The sequence below is a fragment of the Colletotrichum costaricense genome, assembly GCF_030867565.1.
Source record: "Colletotrichum costaricense strain IMI 309622 chromosome Unknown Scaffold_19.1, whole genome shotgun sequence".
NCBI classification, from domain to species: Eukaryota; Fungi; Ascomycota; class Sordariomycetes; order Glomerellales; family Glomerellaceae; genus Colletotrichum; species Colletotrichum costaricense.
The window spans coordinates 463412-477516 of NW_026848248.1; the positions used below are offsets into that span (position 1 = coordinate 463412).

General features: G+C 54.7%; 4 protein-coding genes across 4 annotated transcripts; 2 read left to right on the top strand and 2 right to left on the bottom strand.

The window, feature by feature from the left end:
- Positions 1–575: 575 nt before the first annotated feature.
- Positions 576–2832, top strand: CCOS01_14002 (uncharacterized protein; the record flags this gene model as incomplete). Its single annotated transcript, XM_060462146.1, has 2 exons — positions 576–1089; positions 1139–2832. The coding sequence occupies 2 exons, from the start codon at positions 576–578 to the stop codon at positions 2830–2832; spliced, it is 2208 nt and encodes a 735-aa protein (XP_060307242.1).
- A 755-nt stretch (positions 2833–3587) lies between these two features.
- On the top strand, positions 3588–5608 carry CCOS01_14003 (carboxylesterase; the record flags this gene model as incomplete). The annotated part of the gene is made up of 3 exons (XM_060462147.1): positions 3588–3918; positions 4011–4285; positions 4406–5608. The coding sequence occupies 3 exons, from the start codon at positions 3588–3590 to the stop codon at positions 5606–5608; spliced, it is 1809 nt and encodes a 602-aa protein (XP_060307243.1).
- Positions 5609–6323: 715 nt separating this feature from the next.
- On the bottom strand, positions 6324–7571 carry CCOS01_14004 (transmembrane alpha-helix domain-containing protein; the record flags this gene model as incomplete). Its single annotated transcript, XM_060462148.1, has 1 exon — positions 6324–7571. The coding sequence occupies one exon, from the start codon at positions 7569–7571 to the stop codon at positions 6324–6326; it is 1248 nt and encodes a 415-aa protein (XP_060307244.1).
- Positions 7572–10284: 2713 nt separating this feature from the next.
- Positions 10285–10611, bottom strand: CCOS01_14005 (uncharacterized protein; the record flags this gene model as incomplete). The annotated part of the gene is made up of 1 exon (XM_060462149.1): positions 10285–10611. The coding sequence occupies one exon, from the start codon at positions 10609–10611 to the stop codon at positions 10285–10287; it is 327 nt and encodes a 108-aa protein (XP_060307245.1).
- Positions 10612–14105: the final 3494 nt, after the last annotated feature.

Below are 14105 nucleotides of genomic sequence, written 5' to 3' on the forward strand. Positions count from 1 at the left end.
CGAAACGGGAGGTGCCTCACCCCCGTGACTACCCGGAGGCCCTTGGCAAGCTGGTCCTCAGAACTCGGGAGCGAGGGGATCTATCGAGCTTGCCACGCTTGTGCTCATTCGCTGTTGGTTGGTGGTTTTATTGGGAGGAAACTGACAAGTAGGGGAAAGATCAAATTGAAGCCAATTTCCCGCCATCTTGGTGGCTGTCAGGCTAGAAGTTCTTCTCTTCCACATCACGCTGTTTGTCATGCTTCCATTCCGCTTCCATCCCAGAACAACAAGCACTTTAGCCCATCATATTCAAAGAGCTCTTCTTTTTGGACACTTTCAGCCTCGTCCTCCACACTCGGTCTTGAACCAGAATCTTACGGCCAATACCTACAGAGAGTGCCGTCTACGAAGTAGTGTTCCAGCCAATAACCCCGCCATATTACACGTACCCCAGCTGGTCTCAAGCGAAATTGCTCGCCAATCCCAGACAGCCCACTGTCTCCCACGTATTCCGGCCCATTTGTCTTTCAATTTGTCTGGGGTCAGTGGTTCCTTGTCTGGGTTCAGGTCGGAATCGGAGATTGTCGAGCATAATGGATCGCCTCTCTCGATCCAACACCGTGGGCCACGGCTTCGGCATCCTCGAAGACACCTCTGGTCCCGGCACTCATGCTTCTTCTGACGCAAACGGCCCTCACACCTTCAACAACGTTGCTGCTCTCGAAGATTGTGACACTAACAGTCGCCAAAGAACGCCGGAATTCATCGACGCTTTAACCGACAAACTCAAGGAATTACATATTTACAGTCCTAAGAAGAACCGTGCCGACAGATCACTGCTGCAACCTGTGCGACGCCGCACTCGATCTTCTATTGACTCCAAGATCTTCCCAACCCTTCAACACATCAGGGAAGAAGTCGAAATCTGTGACGGAAACTCAAGTGTGACTAGCACTACGCAAGGACCAGTCCTTGCCAACTTGCCTCAAGAGACCAAACAAGACGAGGGTATCCCATCATCAACTGAAACACGTGCTGCCGTACCGACTTCCCCTCGCCAAACGTCGGATTCATTTGAAGCCAACGGGTCCAACTTCTGTTCTGAAGGTTCGCTCATCCGATTGCTGCCATGTGGTCTTTCAACTAACCATATTAGTCCTGCGCGCAATTGGTCTTGAACAGCAACATCTTAACACAGATCCTAACATACAGAAGTCCATCGCACGGCACAGGTCAGGTCAGTATGACTATGTACTTTCGATTCCGGACCCAGACGGCCCGACTAGGCGCAACAATGCGACCAGTAGACGAGAAGACGTCACGCTCGACTATGGCTGCAACGTCTTAGTCCACACCGACCGCGCTGAGGAAAGTCTATGCAGTCAGCGAAAACCGGCTAATGCTTTCAAACTTCTAGCAACACCTCTGATATTTGACGAATCATCTCGGAGTGCGTCGCATTCATCGTCAGGAAACGACGACAAGATGGCTATTGCTGAACCGCTTGTTCGGCTTGCCTCTCCAGCGCCTGCAGGGTACGAAAGCCCCGTGACGAAATCTGCCATCGACGTGTCCGTCGTCGAACAAATCCACTCCAAGGAGTCATCTCTGGACTACGTGGACCACCCCAAGGACAGAGTAGTTTCCTTCTCGTCTACGGATGAGAGCATAGCCCCAACGGAGGACGTTCCCCGCACTCCATCTAGGTCAACCTCGACCAGTTCAAGATCTCGAATTGAGGACTCAGTGGAAGCCATCGATAAACTCGAGGAGGAATTGGAGGCCATTAACACCCGCTTGGCGACACCAAGCAAGTCTCGACGGATTCAATCTGTGGTGGATGAGTCTACTACGACAGCTCCCACAAGGGAATCACCTATTAGGCGGCCCGCCCCCACGTTGAACCGCACTCAATCTGTTGGCGCCGCAGCCAAAAGATCGTCACAGGTACGCGCAAACCAGAGAAAGTCTGTCAATTTTGACAGCGATATCCCAAAGGGATCCCCTGGAAAAGCACCTACTACAAGGCCTCCTGTGCCTCGTCCAACCAGCCTTCTACCGCCCAAACCGCCTGCCAAATCCACGAGGGCTCCTACCAAACCCTCTTTTGAGCTGCCAGGTGAGGCCACCGCTCGCGATATCAAGGCGAGGCGCGACGCTCGCCTGGCTCAACAGGCCCAGGAGAAGGCCGCTGCGGCAGTCCCTCAGCGAACTAGATCTCTCAAGGCCCCGATCAAGCCTAACTTTGAGCTGCCCGGCGAGGCAATTTCCAGGCGCAAGAGGGAGGAGCGAGAAGCTCGTCTCAAACAGCAAGAAGAGGATGAGCGAAGGCGTCGCGAGTTCAAGGCGAGTCCTATCAAGGCAAGGCTGGGAACGGCTACGCAACCTCGAGAGACCGTGGCTAGTCGAGCTCGCCAGAACAAGGGATCCGAGGCCAGCGACATGGAAAGCCCGTCGAAGCGCTCATCAATCATGGGCACTCCTCGTACCCTTGCGAGAACGAGTTCGACGAGGTCGCCACAGACTCGCGGCAGAGGTACCTCACAGTCAGGTACAGAGACCCAGCTTAGCCGTGCTACATCTACATCTACGGGTAGCATGAGCGGCAAGCGAAGCGCGCTATCTGTTGAGGAGATTGAGCAGCAAAAGGTTAAGGGCCGTGAGGTCTTCCACCGTGACAACTCCTATACCCAAGACAAGGAGCGAGAGCGCCGCGAACGCGAGTGGAACGCTAAGATGGCCCGCGAGCAAGCTGCGGAACGCTCTAGACAAGCGAGCCGAGAGTGGCGCGAAAAGCAACAACGCAGCAAGCTCGCTGTCCTGGCTGCCGCGGCAGGCCAGACAGTATGATGGGCCCGACGTGAGGATTTTTGAGACCCTGTTTAGCATGATTTGGCCCTTCTTTTGTAAATTATTCGACCAGTGTATGGAGCCTGGCGCCTGTGCTGATGGAGATGCGTGGAGTCTGGGGCAACGGTATCGACTGTTCAGCTGGCAAGGTTGACACATAGACACGTGCCGTATAGGAGTTTTGATGTTCAGTTTTAGAACTTGCTTATGGTTTAGCATCGATATGTCGATTGCTGTCCTTGTTTATAGTTTGACTAGGCCCGTTGGTTGCTGGAAATAAATCTCTCTTAACCCATGAGTACAACTCTGAAGACACTTGTTTGGGTACTGTATGTGAGCACTTATAGATCAACAATGCTATTTTCAGATCAATGATCGTACAAGTAGTCCGTGGGAGCATTTACCGCCTACTGCAGAGATGAGAACGTTTGATTTGTGAGAACCGTCAGGCGGGTATTCGTCAATGAACAAGACACCGCGTTGTAGAGGTTAGAGTGTAACCCGGGGTATGAAGACAACGGCGGGACCGCACGGCCGGCTAGCGTGCCGGCGCTAGCGGAGCACGCCAACGACATCCCGTTGGGTCCAGCGGATGGGTCGCTCCTCTTTAACCTTTCATTACATCGACATACAAGCAACCTCAGGATTGGTAGATTCGACGGAAGACAAAAGCAAGCCAGCAATCGAACACATCTCGGCATCAATTCTTCACAACCTAATTTTTGGTACTTTACCGCGAAAAACGCCATTAGAACATGAGCCCCGCAGCCTCAATCCCATCCCGAGACCAGCGGCCGACGGTCCGTCTGGATCAAGGAGCTTTCGTCGGCACCACGCTCTCTGAACCAGAGTTCCCGCGCGATGTGGAGGCGTTCCTCGGTGTGCCGTATGCGAAGTGCCAGCGTCTTCGTCGGCCGGAGGAGCCGGGCCACTCTGGCGACTCGTTTGATGCGGCCGAGTACGGACCCGTGTGTCCCACCGCGGACCCGACGTACCCAGCGGATGAAGAGGGGTGTTTGAACGCTAACGTATTTCGTCCGGTGGGGGCAGTGGTGGAAGGGAAGAAGGTCCCGGTTCTGGTGTATAGTACGTCTATGGGTTCCCCCTTTCCAGCCGACGGTTGTGGTGCGGCTGTTTGAAATACAACGTATGTATGTACTAACAGCAGTCGAATGTAGCGCATGGCGGGGCTTTCAACTTCGGAAGGGGAGGGGAAAGGAACCTCGCGGCGTTTGTTTCGTTTTCGAAGCGCGATGTGGTTGCCGTGAGCTTCAATTATCGTCTTGGGCCGCTGGGGTTCCTCCCGTGTGGTGTTGCTGCCGGGGAAGTCATCGCGAATCTGGGGTTGATGGACCAGAGGGCGCTGCTCGAGTGGGTGCAGCGCAACATTGGCAGGTTTGGCGGAGATGAGGGGGATGTCACGGTCATGGGCTTCAGCGCCGGGGCGCATTCGGTATGTTCACACCTCCTTCACAGCCATCTTCCATCTCTCTATTGCTATTCCACTCTTCCCCTAGGATGAAGTAGTCATGAAAGGGAGAGTCAATTGGAGTGCTAACACGCAAGCACACAGCTCGGCCACCACCTCCTCTCCCCGCCCTCGCGCCGCCTCTTCCACCGCGCCATCCTCGAATCCGGCGCCCCGACAGCCCGCTCCGTCCTCGCGGCCACGCACCCCCGCCACGAAGCACAATTCACCCGCTTCCTAACCCACGCAGGCCTTTCTAGACTCTCATCGACGCCAGACAAGATTTTACCAGCCCTTCGCGCCCTACCCCTTGAAAAATTCCTTCAGGCCTCGCTGGCTACCTGGTCAGAGTGTGCCCCCTCGGTCCAATGGCCCTTTCAACCATCCATCGAGGAAACCAGCAGCAGCAACAACGACAACGACAGCAGCAGCAGTAGCATAATCCCCCTCGCCCCAATCAAAACCTGGACTTCACCCACACTCCTCCCTCCCCTCCCGCCCCTCCTAACAGGCTTCAACACCTCCGAAGGCACAATGTTCGTGCCCGCAACAGCCTCCTCCCCAACAGCCCTCTCAGAGTTCTTCTCCGCCCTCATCCCCGCCCTCTCCGCCGCGGACCTCGCGACCCTGGAGACGCTGTACCCGCCGCCGTCGACGTACCCGCCTCCTCCGACGGCCTCTCACGGCGCCCAGTTCCGGCGGCTGGCGCAGGCCTACGGGCACTACGGGTACATTGCACCGCTCCTCCACTCGGCGCACTTTGCCTCCAAGAAGAAGTCGGCCGGGGATGCTGGCGCGGCACCGGTCTGGGTATACGAGTACGCCGCACACGCCGACCTCGCCGCCGCAAACCACGGCGACCACGTCCCCGCGGCAACACACGACACGAACATCCTCACCCCGCACAAGACGCCCGGTCTGCTCGCCGTCTCGGACGCAATGCACACCCACTGGTCCTCCTTCGCCACGACCTCTGACCCCAACGCCGTCGATACCAGCCATGACAACCCGGGCCCAACCTCAAACGACGTCTCCTGGCCCCCCTTCATCTCCCCCTTTGGCGACACCGCCGCGGACGACTACATCCCGCGACCGGCAGATGACCCCACCGAGACGAGGGGCAAGATCCTCGTCTTTGGCGAGGGCAACGACGAGCTCATGGGCCGTCTGGGCCAGCGGCGCCGGGGCACCGTGGCGCGCGTGCGGACGCTGACCGAGGCCGAGGTGAGGCAGTTCCGGTTCTGGTGGGATCGGGTTGGGCTGAGCGAGGGTATGGGTGTTGTTGAAGAGGAGGGGTCCAAGTTGTAGGAGAATCTGTTATAGACGAGTCGATTGTTAGTGGGAAAGCTCGTGTTACCAGATACAGACTCTGCGCTTAGGTGGCTTATAGTGAAACGGCACGATAAAGCGATATGAATGCAAGAGTAGATTGACAAAGGAATATTCATTCATACGTGTCTATATGAGACTGTGTTTCGAAATCTTAGAGATGTCGACTATCCTACTCTTTAACTACCTACTACTATACTAGAATCCTCCAACTTTTCTTGTGCGGAAGCTCGTTTCTTGCTGCCAAGGTACCCTTGGTTGCTTTGCCCAGGAAAGACGTTAGCAAATCATGTTGCCTGTGCGCGCCCTTCATGAGCATGCAATGTATAACAGATTAAACTGGAGCAACACGGTGTGGATAGCATGGGTCGATATAAATCCCCAAGATGTTTATGTATATGACGAATAAATCATGTGCGTCGAAGTGGATTATGATCTCCGTGGCATTGGGCGAGCCATTACGTTTGGAATACGCCAGGCAAGGCAACGGAGTAAACAATATTAAAAGTAAGAGAAGCGTCGCGTGGCAATAAAATGCCACCGTGTCGCATGGTGCCGTAAATCCGTAACGCCGTATGTGTTTCTCGATTTCGAGATCGTTGGTCTGATGGGGAGGGTGGGTATCTTCGGAACAGAACCCCAGCAGACTAATAAGCAACAAACAAAACTTTTGGAGTAACACACCAGACCTTGTCTAGAAGTTCTGGGAAATACCAGCGTTTTGCTGTTGGGGATAGTGCGAGGGGTTCTCAATCCGAGTGTTGCGACGAGCTGGGTTGTCGCGGATGACCGGTTGGCCGGGGAGCTCAGTAGCCGGGTTGGCGTAAGGGCTGTCAGAGTACGGGTTGTTGGCGTACTGATCGTAGTAACCATTCCCATTGCCATTGCCGTTGCTGCCGCCGCCGCTGTATGCCATGCCGATTCCGTCAGAGGTATCTGAGTGGTTCCCTGCGCTGTAGGAAGATGACGCATTGGAAGGTCCACGTTGAACACCGCCTCCACGGTTCATGGCTGCTGAAGGGCCCATGGCGCCAAGAATTTCGCCATCAGGTGAGTACGAGCCGTCGTTGATCAAAGGCTCTCCTGAACGGTTGTCAGTTCCTCCATGGCTGGGTGAAGTTGTATCCGAGTATGCCGCACCTGTGTTGCCTCCGGACATGGTCGTGGACGCCTTACGTCCGGTGGAGCCGGCAAGAGTGGTAGAACCCCAACCACGGTATCCGGATGAGGCCGCATCTTCCTTCATTTCGTATGAGCCGCCATCGCCAAGGGACGGGATTGTGGGGTCCGCGTTCGGGTTGTAGGCATAGTCCTCGACCTCCTTTCGTCGCTCCTCCTCGGCGTCCTTGCGCTGCTTCCTCTTTCTCCAGAAGTACAGGCCAGCCAGGATGAGCAGGGCAACGGCAGCGATGGGTACGACAACAGCAACCGCGATAGTGCCCCCGTTACCAAGACCGCCCTTGGAATTACCGCCGGAGTTGATGGCGCCGCCTGATGCCGTAGCGGAAGCAGATGAGCTGGCAGCAGTGCCGGTCTGCGTGACACCCTTGGTCTGAGTGATGACGGTAAAGATGGTGCTTGTCTGACCTCCCGCTTCGGTCGGCGTGATGACGACAGTAGTCGCGACTAGGGTAGTTTGCTGTTGCTGGGTAGTACTTTCGGCAGCTTGAGTAGTCGGAGTCGTGTTCTGCTGCTGAGTAGTTGGTGCAGCTGCCGCAGAAGTCGTCGCTGCCGGAGCTTGAGACGTGGTTGGTGCTGCTGCCGCGGAGGTTTGCTGCGTCGTGGGTTGTTGCGCGGTGGTAGGAGCCGCTGCTGCGGAGGTCTCTGCCGGAGGAGTGGTGGTGACGGCGGCGGCGCTCGTCTCTGCGGGTGCGGAAGTGCCCGGTGTCGCGGCGGGAGCCGTTGTGGCCTCGCCGCCCGGGGTCGTAGCATTCGACGACATTGTGTTTTCTTGTCTCAGCAAGATCTGTGGTGGTTGACTAGGTGGTGAAGACATATTAGCGACTGGTGAGGGAGCAGCTTCGATAGCATCGCCAGACTCCGAACAAGGGATGATGAGTATTCAACAAAACAAGACGACGGAAGAGCTGAGATGGGACGAGGGGTTGGGCAATTGGCAACCAAGGCCAAAGACCCAATCATTTTGTGCGCAACTAACACAACAGATGCAGCAGGTTTCTTGGGAGGCAAATTGATGATCGGCAGAGATGCCGTAGTGCACTCGGCAAAATCTGGGAAGCACAGCGTCGAACAACGTACCTCCAATGAGAGCGATTGGCTCACACGTAGCTTGCAGGGCGGAGAAAGGGAGGTGTTTCAATACAAGCGATTCTGCAATGAACAACTCGTCGATTTAGTCGATTTAAAAGTGCGGTCGACTCTCAACCAAGCAGTGTGAGAGGCCAATTTTGGCGATACACGTGGAACCGGCGGTTCGAGGCCTCGGTTCAGGGTAAAGCGACACACAATTGACGGGTGCGTCGGGGTGTCGAGGCGAGGATGGAATCTTGGTCAAGAGTTTCTTTGGAAAATTGTGGGAAGTAATTGTCGCGTCTGGGCGGTAACAACGGCGATGGAGCGACGGGTGTTCAGACAAGACGAACGGTTGATTATTGGCGCGGGTGGCTGAGTCAGGTTCAGGTGGTGCCTCTGTGTGCCTGTGAGGGAGCTCCCAAGACGGACCGTCTCCTGGCTACTGCGCGGGTCGGCGTTGGGTTCGGCGGTTGGCAGGGCCCTACTTCGCTTGGTTCGTACAGACGAGACGGTACCTGGTCGCGGGCAGTATCCGTCCAAGGCGTATTCCGTAGTGCCGCGCGAGTATTGTAGTATTGTCGATCCTCAGTGACGAAGTGGGATCGATTGGCGACGGCGTCACAGGAAAGTGGGAAAAAGCAAAAGGACAGGGCAGAGAATTTGCAAGAGTTAGAGCGAGAGGAGGAAGGTGAAAAGTAGGAAGAAATGGGGAAGAGGGGAAAGAGGAGGAAGGAGGAGAGCAAGGTCGCGATTTCCTTGGAAGGATGCGGACTGATGCTGATGCCGCTGCCAATTGAAAGTGAAAGAGGAAGGACCGGGGAGGGGGTTGACGAGCAAGGACGGCCGGGGGGACGGGGGTGGAAGGATATTGACGGGAAGGCAGCGAAAGGGAGGGAGGCAGAAGGGGGGAGGGCAGCTCCGAAGGAGCGGCAGAGGAAGGCGCGGAAATATGTATGTTTTGAGCCATGGCAATCCAGCACCTCTTCGTGCAGCGTGCCTGCCCAAGTGAAGTGGACCGACCTCCCCTTCCTCCTTCACAGCCCTCCCGCCCTGCCATTTACGTCCCAGGGAATCATTGGAAGTCACGACCGTCAACCCTGCTGGCGTGTGCCTGTCTCGTGTCCGAACATCTAGCTCCAAGCTGCAATGTACGGATACTGCAAGCCAGCCTCCAGTGCAGGTCAAAGTCAGACTGCAAATGGAAGACCAAAAAAGGAAACTCAGTGGTACTGGCCTGACTGGGTAGACTGACCTGACCATCCACCGTTGCCTTAAGGTGCGGGTGGGTGGCTCAGCGGGAGTTAGGGCCGCTGCTTCAGTGGCAGGGCGCTGAGCTATGCTGCGACCAGCCTCAGGTCAGCCAAGACAGTACATGATCTCTCCTACAAAACTTGCGCTGGACATAAGTATCACCCCGATGTTACTGACGCATCTGCCAGTGGAGCGGACCTAGAGAGAACCTGACTAGGACAAAGTACCTTGTAGAAAGGGCCGATCTGTAGTTCGCGCGAGGTATGCATGGCACGTTGCAATGAATGGGCTCAGCCATATGAATACCTATCTATGCGGACAGCAGAGAGAACAATTTTAGCCCCATTGAGTTCTCCGAGTCTCGAGTCTTGAAAAATTGACAGCTTCTGCCCAAAGTCTTAACTCTTGTCGCGTGCTCGAGAGGAACAAGGCGGCTTCTGCCGTCCATCATCTCCCGTGTCTCAGTCATTTCGCAACTGCTGCGGTACATGCCCGTTGAGATTGCGAATTGCTAAGCCGCTGCCCTCTCTGGCTCGCAGGGACCACAAACTCCCCGAGCCTCGAGGGACCCCTGGCACGAACAAAAGCCTAAAGCCCTTGGAGCTCCTTAGAGCTGGCCATACATCACAGCACCAAGGACGAATGGAGAGTACTCCCGGAAGGCGGCAGCGGATGCTTCCAGTCCGGGAATGTTGGCTGCTTCCTTTCATATCGTCGAATGCCTGCCGAGTCTTGTTCCTGATCCAAACGGGCCAAAGAGGGAAAGACCAGCAACCAGCTGCCTCCAAACCCACCTGGGCCACCGGCCTTAGCCCTCAGGTCAGAACCGTCAGGTATGCCGCAACGCAGCCGCACATGGTCCCTGATGTCCCTGATGTGCGTTCCCGATGTCGCGGCTTCGACACCTTTCAACCAAAGACATGAATGCAAAATACGACACCTCAAACGCGACACGCCAGGTAGATACGCAAGCAACTCAAAGCAAGGCATGTCGGTCAGGTTTCACCTCATCTACTCTCTCTTCTCAATTTTGCAGACTCTAGCCAACTTTCAAACCTAAATACTTCAGACGACGGACAGCCCGCAATCAAAATCCAGTCAACCTCCACTATGGTATCTTGCTGTGCGAAAACATCCCGGCAGGCCATCCTTCAACCAGCCCCTGCACCGGCCGTGCCTCGCTCTGGACTTTTAACTCTGGACGCCTGGAGACTGGAGTCCTCTCCCTCGGGCCCGTGGAGAAAATTGACCTCATCAACGGGATTCGCGAGTTCGCTTCGCTTTGCTGGGGACACCGGAGGGCCCGTTCGCTCCCTCTCGTATCCAGAGTGACGGTCGTGAGCTCCAGAACTGGTTAATTTCCCCTGCCCAGCGAGCATGCACCTTCCTGGTAGACCACGCCGACTGCCAGGTCCACCGTCTGCAACACTCGAGATGGCATCATTTGCTTCCAAAGAAGAAGAAGCGAAGAAACGCATCGCAACCCTTCTGGTGGTCAATCTTCTCCGTACGAACATACGGACACAGTCTCAAAGGGTCACAAGTCGGCAAGTGCCAGTTGGCTCATGTCCACGAATACGTATCTTGGTCTCAGTCCACGTTGGGATGTCTCAAACAAGCCAACGCCCGGTCAGGAATGTCACCGACCTTCACCAACAACCAATCCTCACAAGTTTTGAAGTTCAAATTTCGATGCATGCCTCCGAGACTCTGTTATCTCTTGGCTCTCACCATTCAACCCACCCGCTATTGTCGAACACACCGACTCTACTGATGACTTGTTTATTTTGAAGCTCATATCCACCTTGGTCTCCCTTACGTCTTCTCTATAGCGACCAGGTTCAGCCTTTACCGACCTGAGCGTTTGCCTCCCTCTACGGATACAGGCTTCTCGGCACCTGTGGAGCCGTTCGTATCCCCCAAAATAGAGGCTGCTGATCCTCAGCCGGTGCCTTTTTCTCGGCGAGCACCGCATTCGATCTGTTGTGCGATCCCATCGATCTACAAAGGTAGCCGTATGGCGTCAATTGCGCGCTTCTGTTGGTCAGATCGGCGGGGGTTTGGCCTGCTTGACCAAGCACCAGACTGCCAGAATGCATCTCAGCCAGCTGTCGAAGCGCGGCAGGACGATTTCGAACGAAAGCCGGCCGGGTCAAAACACACCCGGCCGGCCCTGTGGCGGCTAACAACCATCGTGGCAGCACACGTCGGAGGAGAGCTTGAACCTTCCGGCTGAAGCTGGACAACAACCTTAAGTCGACAAAGGCTCGAATGCTGGCTTGGCAAAGGGTAGCTGGCATGACATTGCTGATGCTTCAAGGGCTGCTTTCTTCGATAACGCATGTCTGACTAACAACCGGTCGTTTCTCCGTCACTATGCCATTGGCACGAGCTTATTCGGCCAAAGGTTACGGTTCCATCCCTCCTGAATTCTCTGTAGCATTGGTGGTCAGAGTCTTCTGTCATCCAGACCGCTCCGGAAGCTTGTCACACAAGCCTCGAAGCTGCATAGTCCAGTGTCCGGATCAAACAAGCCCACCGCTGCCTGTCTGCAGGTCACAACTCAGAGCCTCTTGGCTTCAAATCGACGCTGCCACAATGCTCGCCTTCTTTCTTTGCGCGAGTATTCAGGCAGTTTGAGTTCGAATGCAATCGGTCGTAATAGCCAGTATGGCGGGCTCTGTCATCGTAATGGCCTGCTATTATGACTTCAATGGCACATATACCTCCACATGACGTCCGTCCATTGTGCCCAACCCTGGCTCAGCATCCGCAAACTTCAGCCGGGATACATTGTCAAGTTTGGCCCCAGGATGTCAAGATCTCATGGCGTATTGGCATAATAACAACAGGAACAATATGCCCTCGGTTCGGGCAGGGCTCTTGAAAGCAAAAGATCTACAGCAACCAACGTCATGTTCCCCTCACTTCCCTCCACACTCACGGAGCATTGACCCAAACTTCGTCGACCTCTCAGCCTCTGTCCTTGGAAAGCATTTTGCAAAAGGGTCTCAGGATCACTTCATCCCAACATCCGGACTTCGGCTTTTGTCCTCAATTCGACGACGAGACCCCTCGCCGACCAGATTCAATCGTTCCTACACAACTTTCTTCGGACCAAGTCCGATGATGGCGATGCCGGTACCCGTAGGTTGGATTGCCTTAATGCAGTCGACTATGCGTGTCTGGCCTGTGTAGTGTCACGTCACCGTGTGCGCCGTCAAGCTGCCGGGACTCTCTCACCGACAGAAAGAACCTTCGATGTGCTCTTTCTCACGCCACCTCACCGGAAACGTACATTCGGCACGAGGCGAGGTAGCGCAACGCCTGCATAGACTCAAAGTCTCTCGATGTTGTTTGCCAGATCCGTGCCGACACCGTTTGGCTCATCGAATTAGCAACCAGGAATCCTAGACAGCAAATCGCCCTCTACAAGAGCCCCTTCAAAGGATCGTTCTTTGTCTCCTGTTTGTATTTTACATCTGTCCGATTGACACTTGATTAGCTTAACGGCGCTCAATTGGCTTCCACCATGGAGCCACGCTACCCGAGCTCTGGTCTCGTCTCCAAAACCGCCACACGTATGGCTATGCCCTCCCAAATGCCGCATTTTAGAAAGCAACCCAGCCCCTCCACCCATTGGCTTACGGGTGCCCTCCCTTCGAGCAAACGCCACTGACTGTAAGCTTGGGTCAAGCGTGAGCCTTCCCGCTCCACACAAGCCATCCAAGTGTCCGATGTAAAAATAACTTTACCATTAAGCTCTTTCCGGATGCTTTCGAAGGGCATCTGATTGCCATCCCGTCTTTTCTCGAAGCACGCCAAGTGTCGTGTCCGTATGCGCGCCAAAGGGCTGGCTTTTCCATGCAAAAATCGGGAGGGGAACGGGCTGCGGATGGTTATTGATTGCTGACTCGTCTCCAAGAGGAAAACAACCGTACGCAGCACGGCAGTTGTACAGTACGTTGCTTACTGACGGAGCATTCATCCTTCTCGAAAGACAAACATCTCGTGATTCCTCATCGAACTGCTTGGAACCGAGATGCAGTCAGACTCTGACTAGACAAGACTAGACTTGCCTTGGTAATCGATACCCCGGCCAGCGCATGCCCGACCAAGCGGCGCCGGGGCATCTGCTCTATCTTGCGACAAAACTTTCCGTTTGCACCGTGGGGGCTGTGGCGGCGGCTGTGTTCTATCTGATTGTGTCCTAGCATCCGCCGATTCACGATGTGATTAGGCTTAAATCATTTCCAGAGCGCCGGAGCATTGGAGGCCGTCGGATCTACCGATGCCTTTGGGGAGGGTTCTCCGTACGGCGTACGGTTACCCTGTAGCCTCGTCTACCCTACGAGGCCTTCCGACTTTGATATGCCGGTGTCTTTGTGAGCACTAATGTGGTGTAGTATCATGGAAGTAGGTCATGGTAGTCACGGGGCTTCCTATGCCTCGAGTTAGGCCATACATGCGTGTTACAGCCCACATATACAGGAAGAGAAAACCATCACTTTGCAACACAAGACGAGACACAAATCTCAGTATACTTTCTGTAGTATTCATCATCTAGTTGTTGATGGTTGGCATACGGTAGCAATGTCCCGGAGCCCTTTTTCTATATGCAAACCCTCCCGCCATGTTGCCAAATGAGGCTGAGGGAGAGGGCTGGTTTAAAAAATAAAAACTATTTGTCGTGACCCAAATACTCCACGCAGCGAAACAGAAAAAGGGTTTCAACACAAAAAGACATTAGCAGTATATCGCTACTAAATGCGAGAAGAAATAACACCGTTATGCAAAATTCCAAATCCCATAAAGGTAAGGGTAGAAAGGCTCCTCTTTTTGTTTGTCCGCGCAAATTCATGTACATGGATAATCCCAGTGCGTGCGAATAGGCTCAAAATTCGTGACCGTCGATTCGGCGCTGCCGTATCAATACGCGGAAGTCAAAGTAATGATATCAACAAGCAGAAAA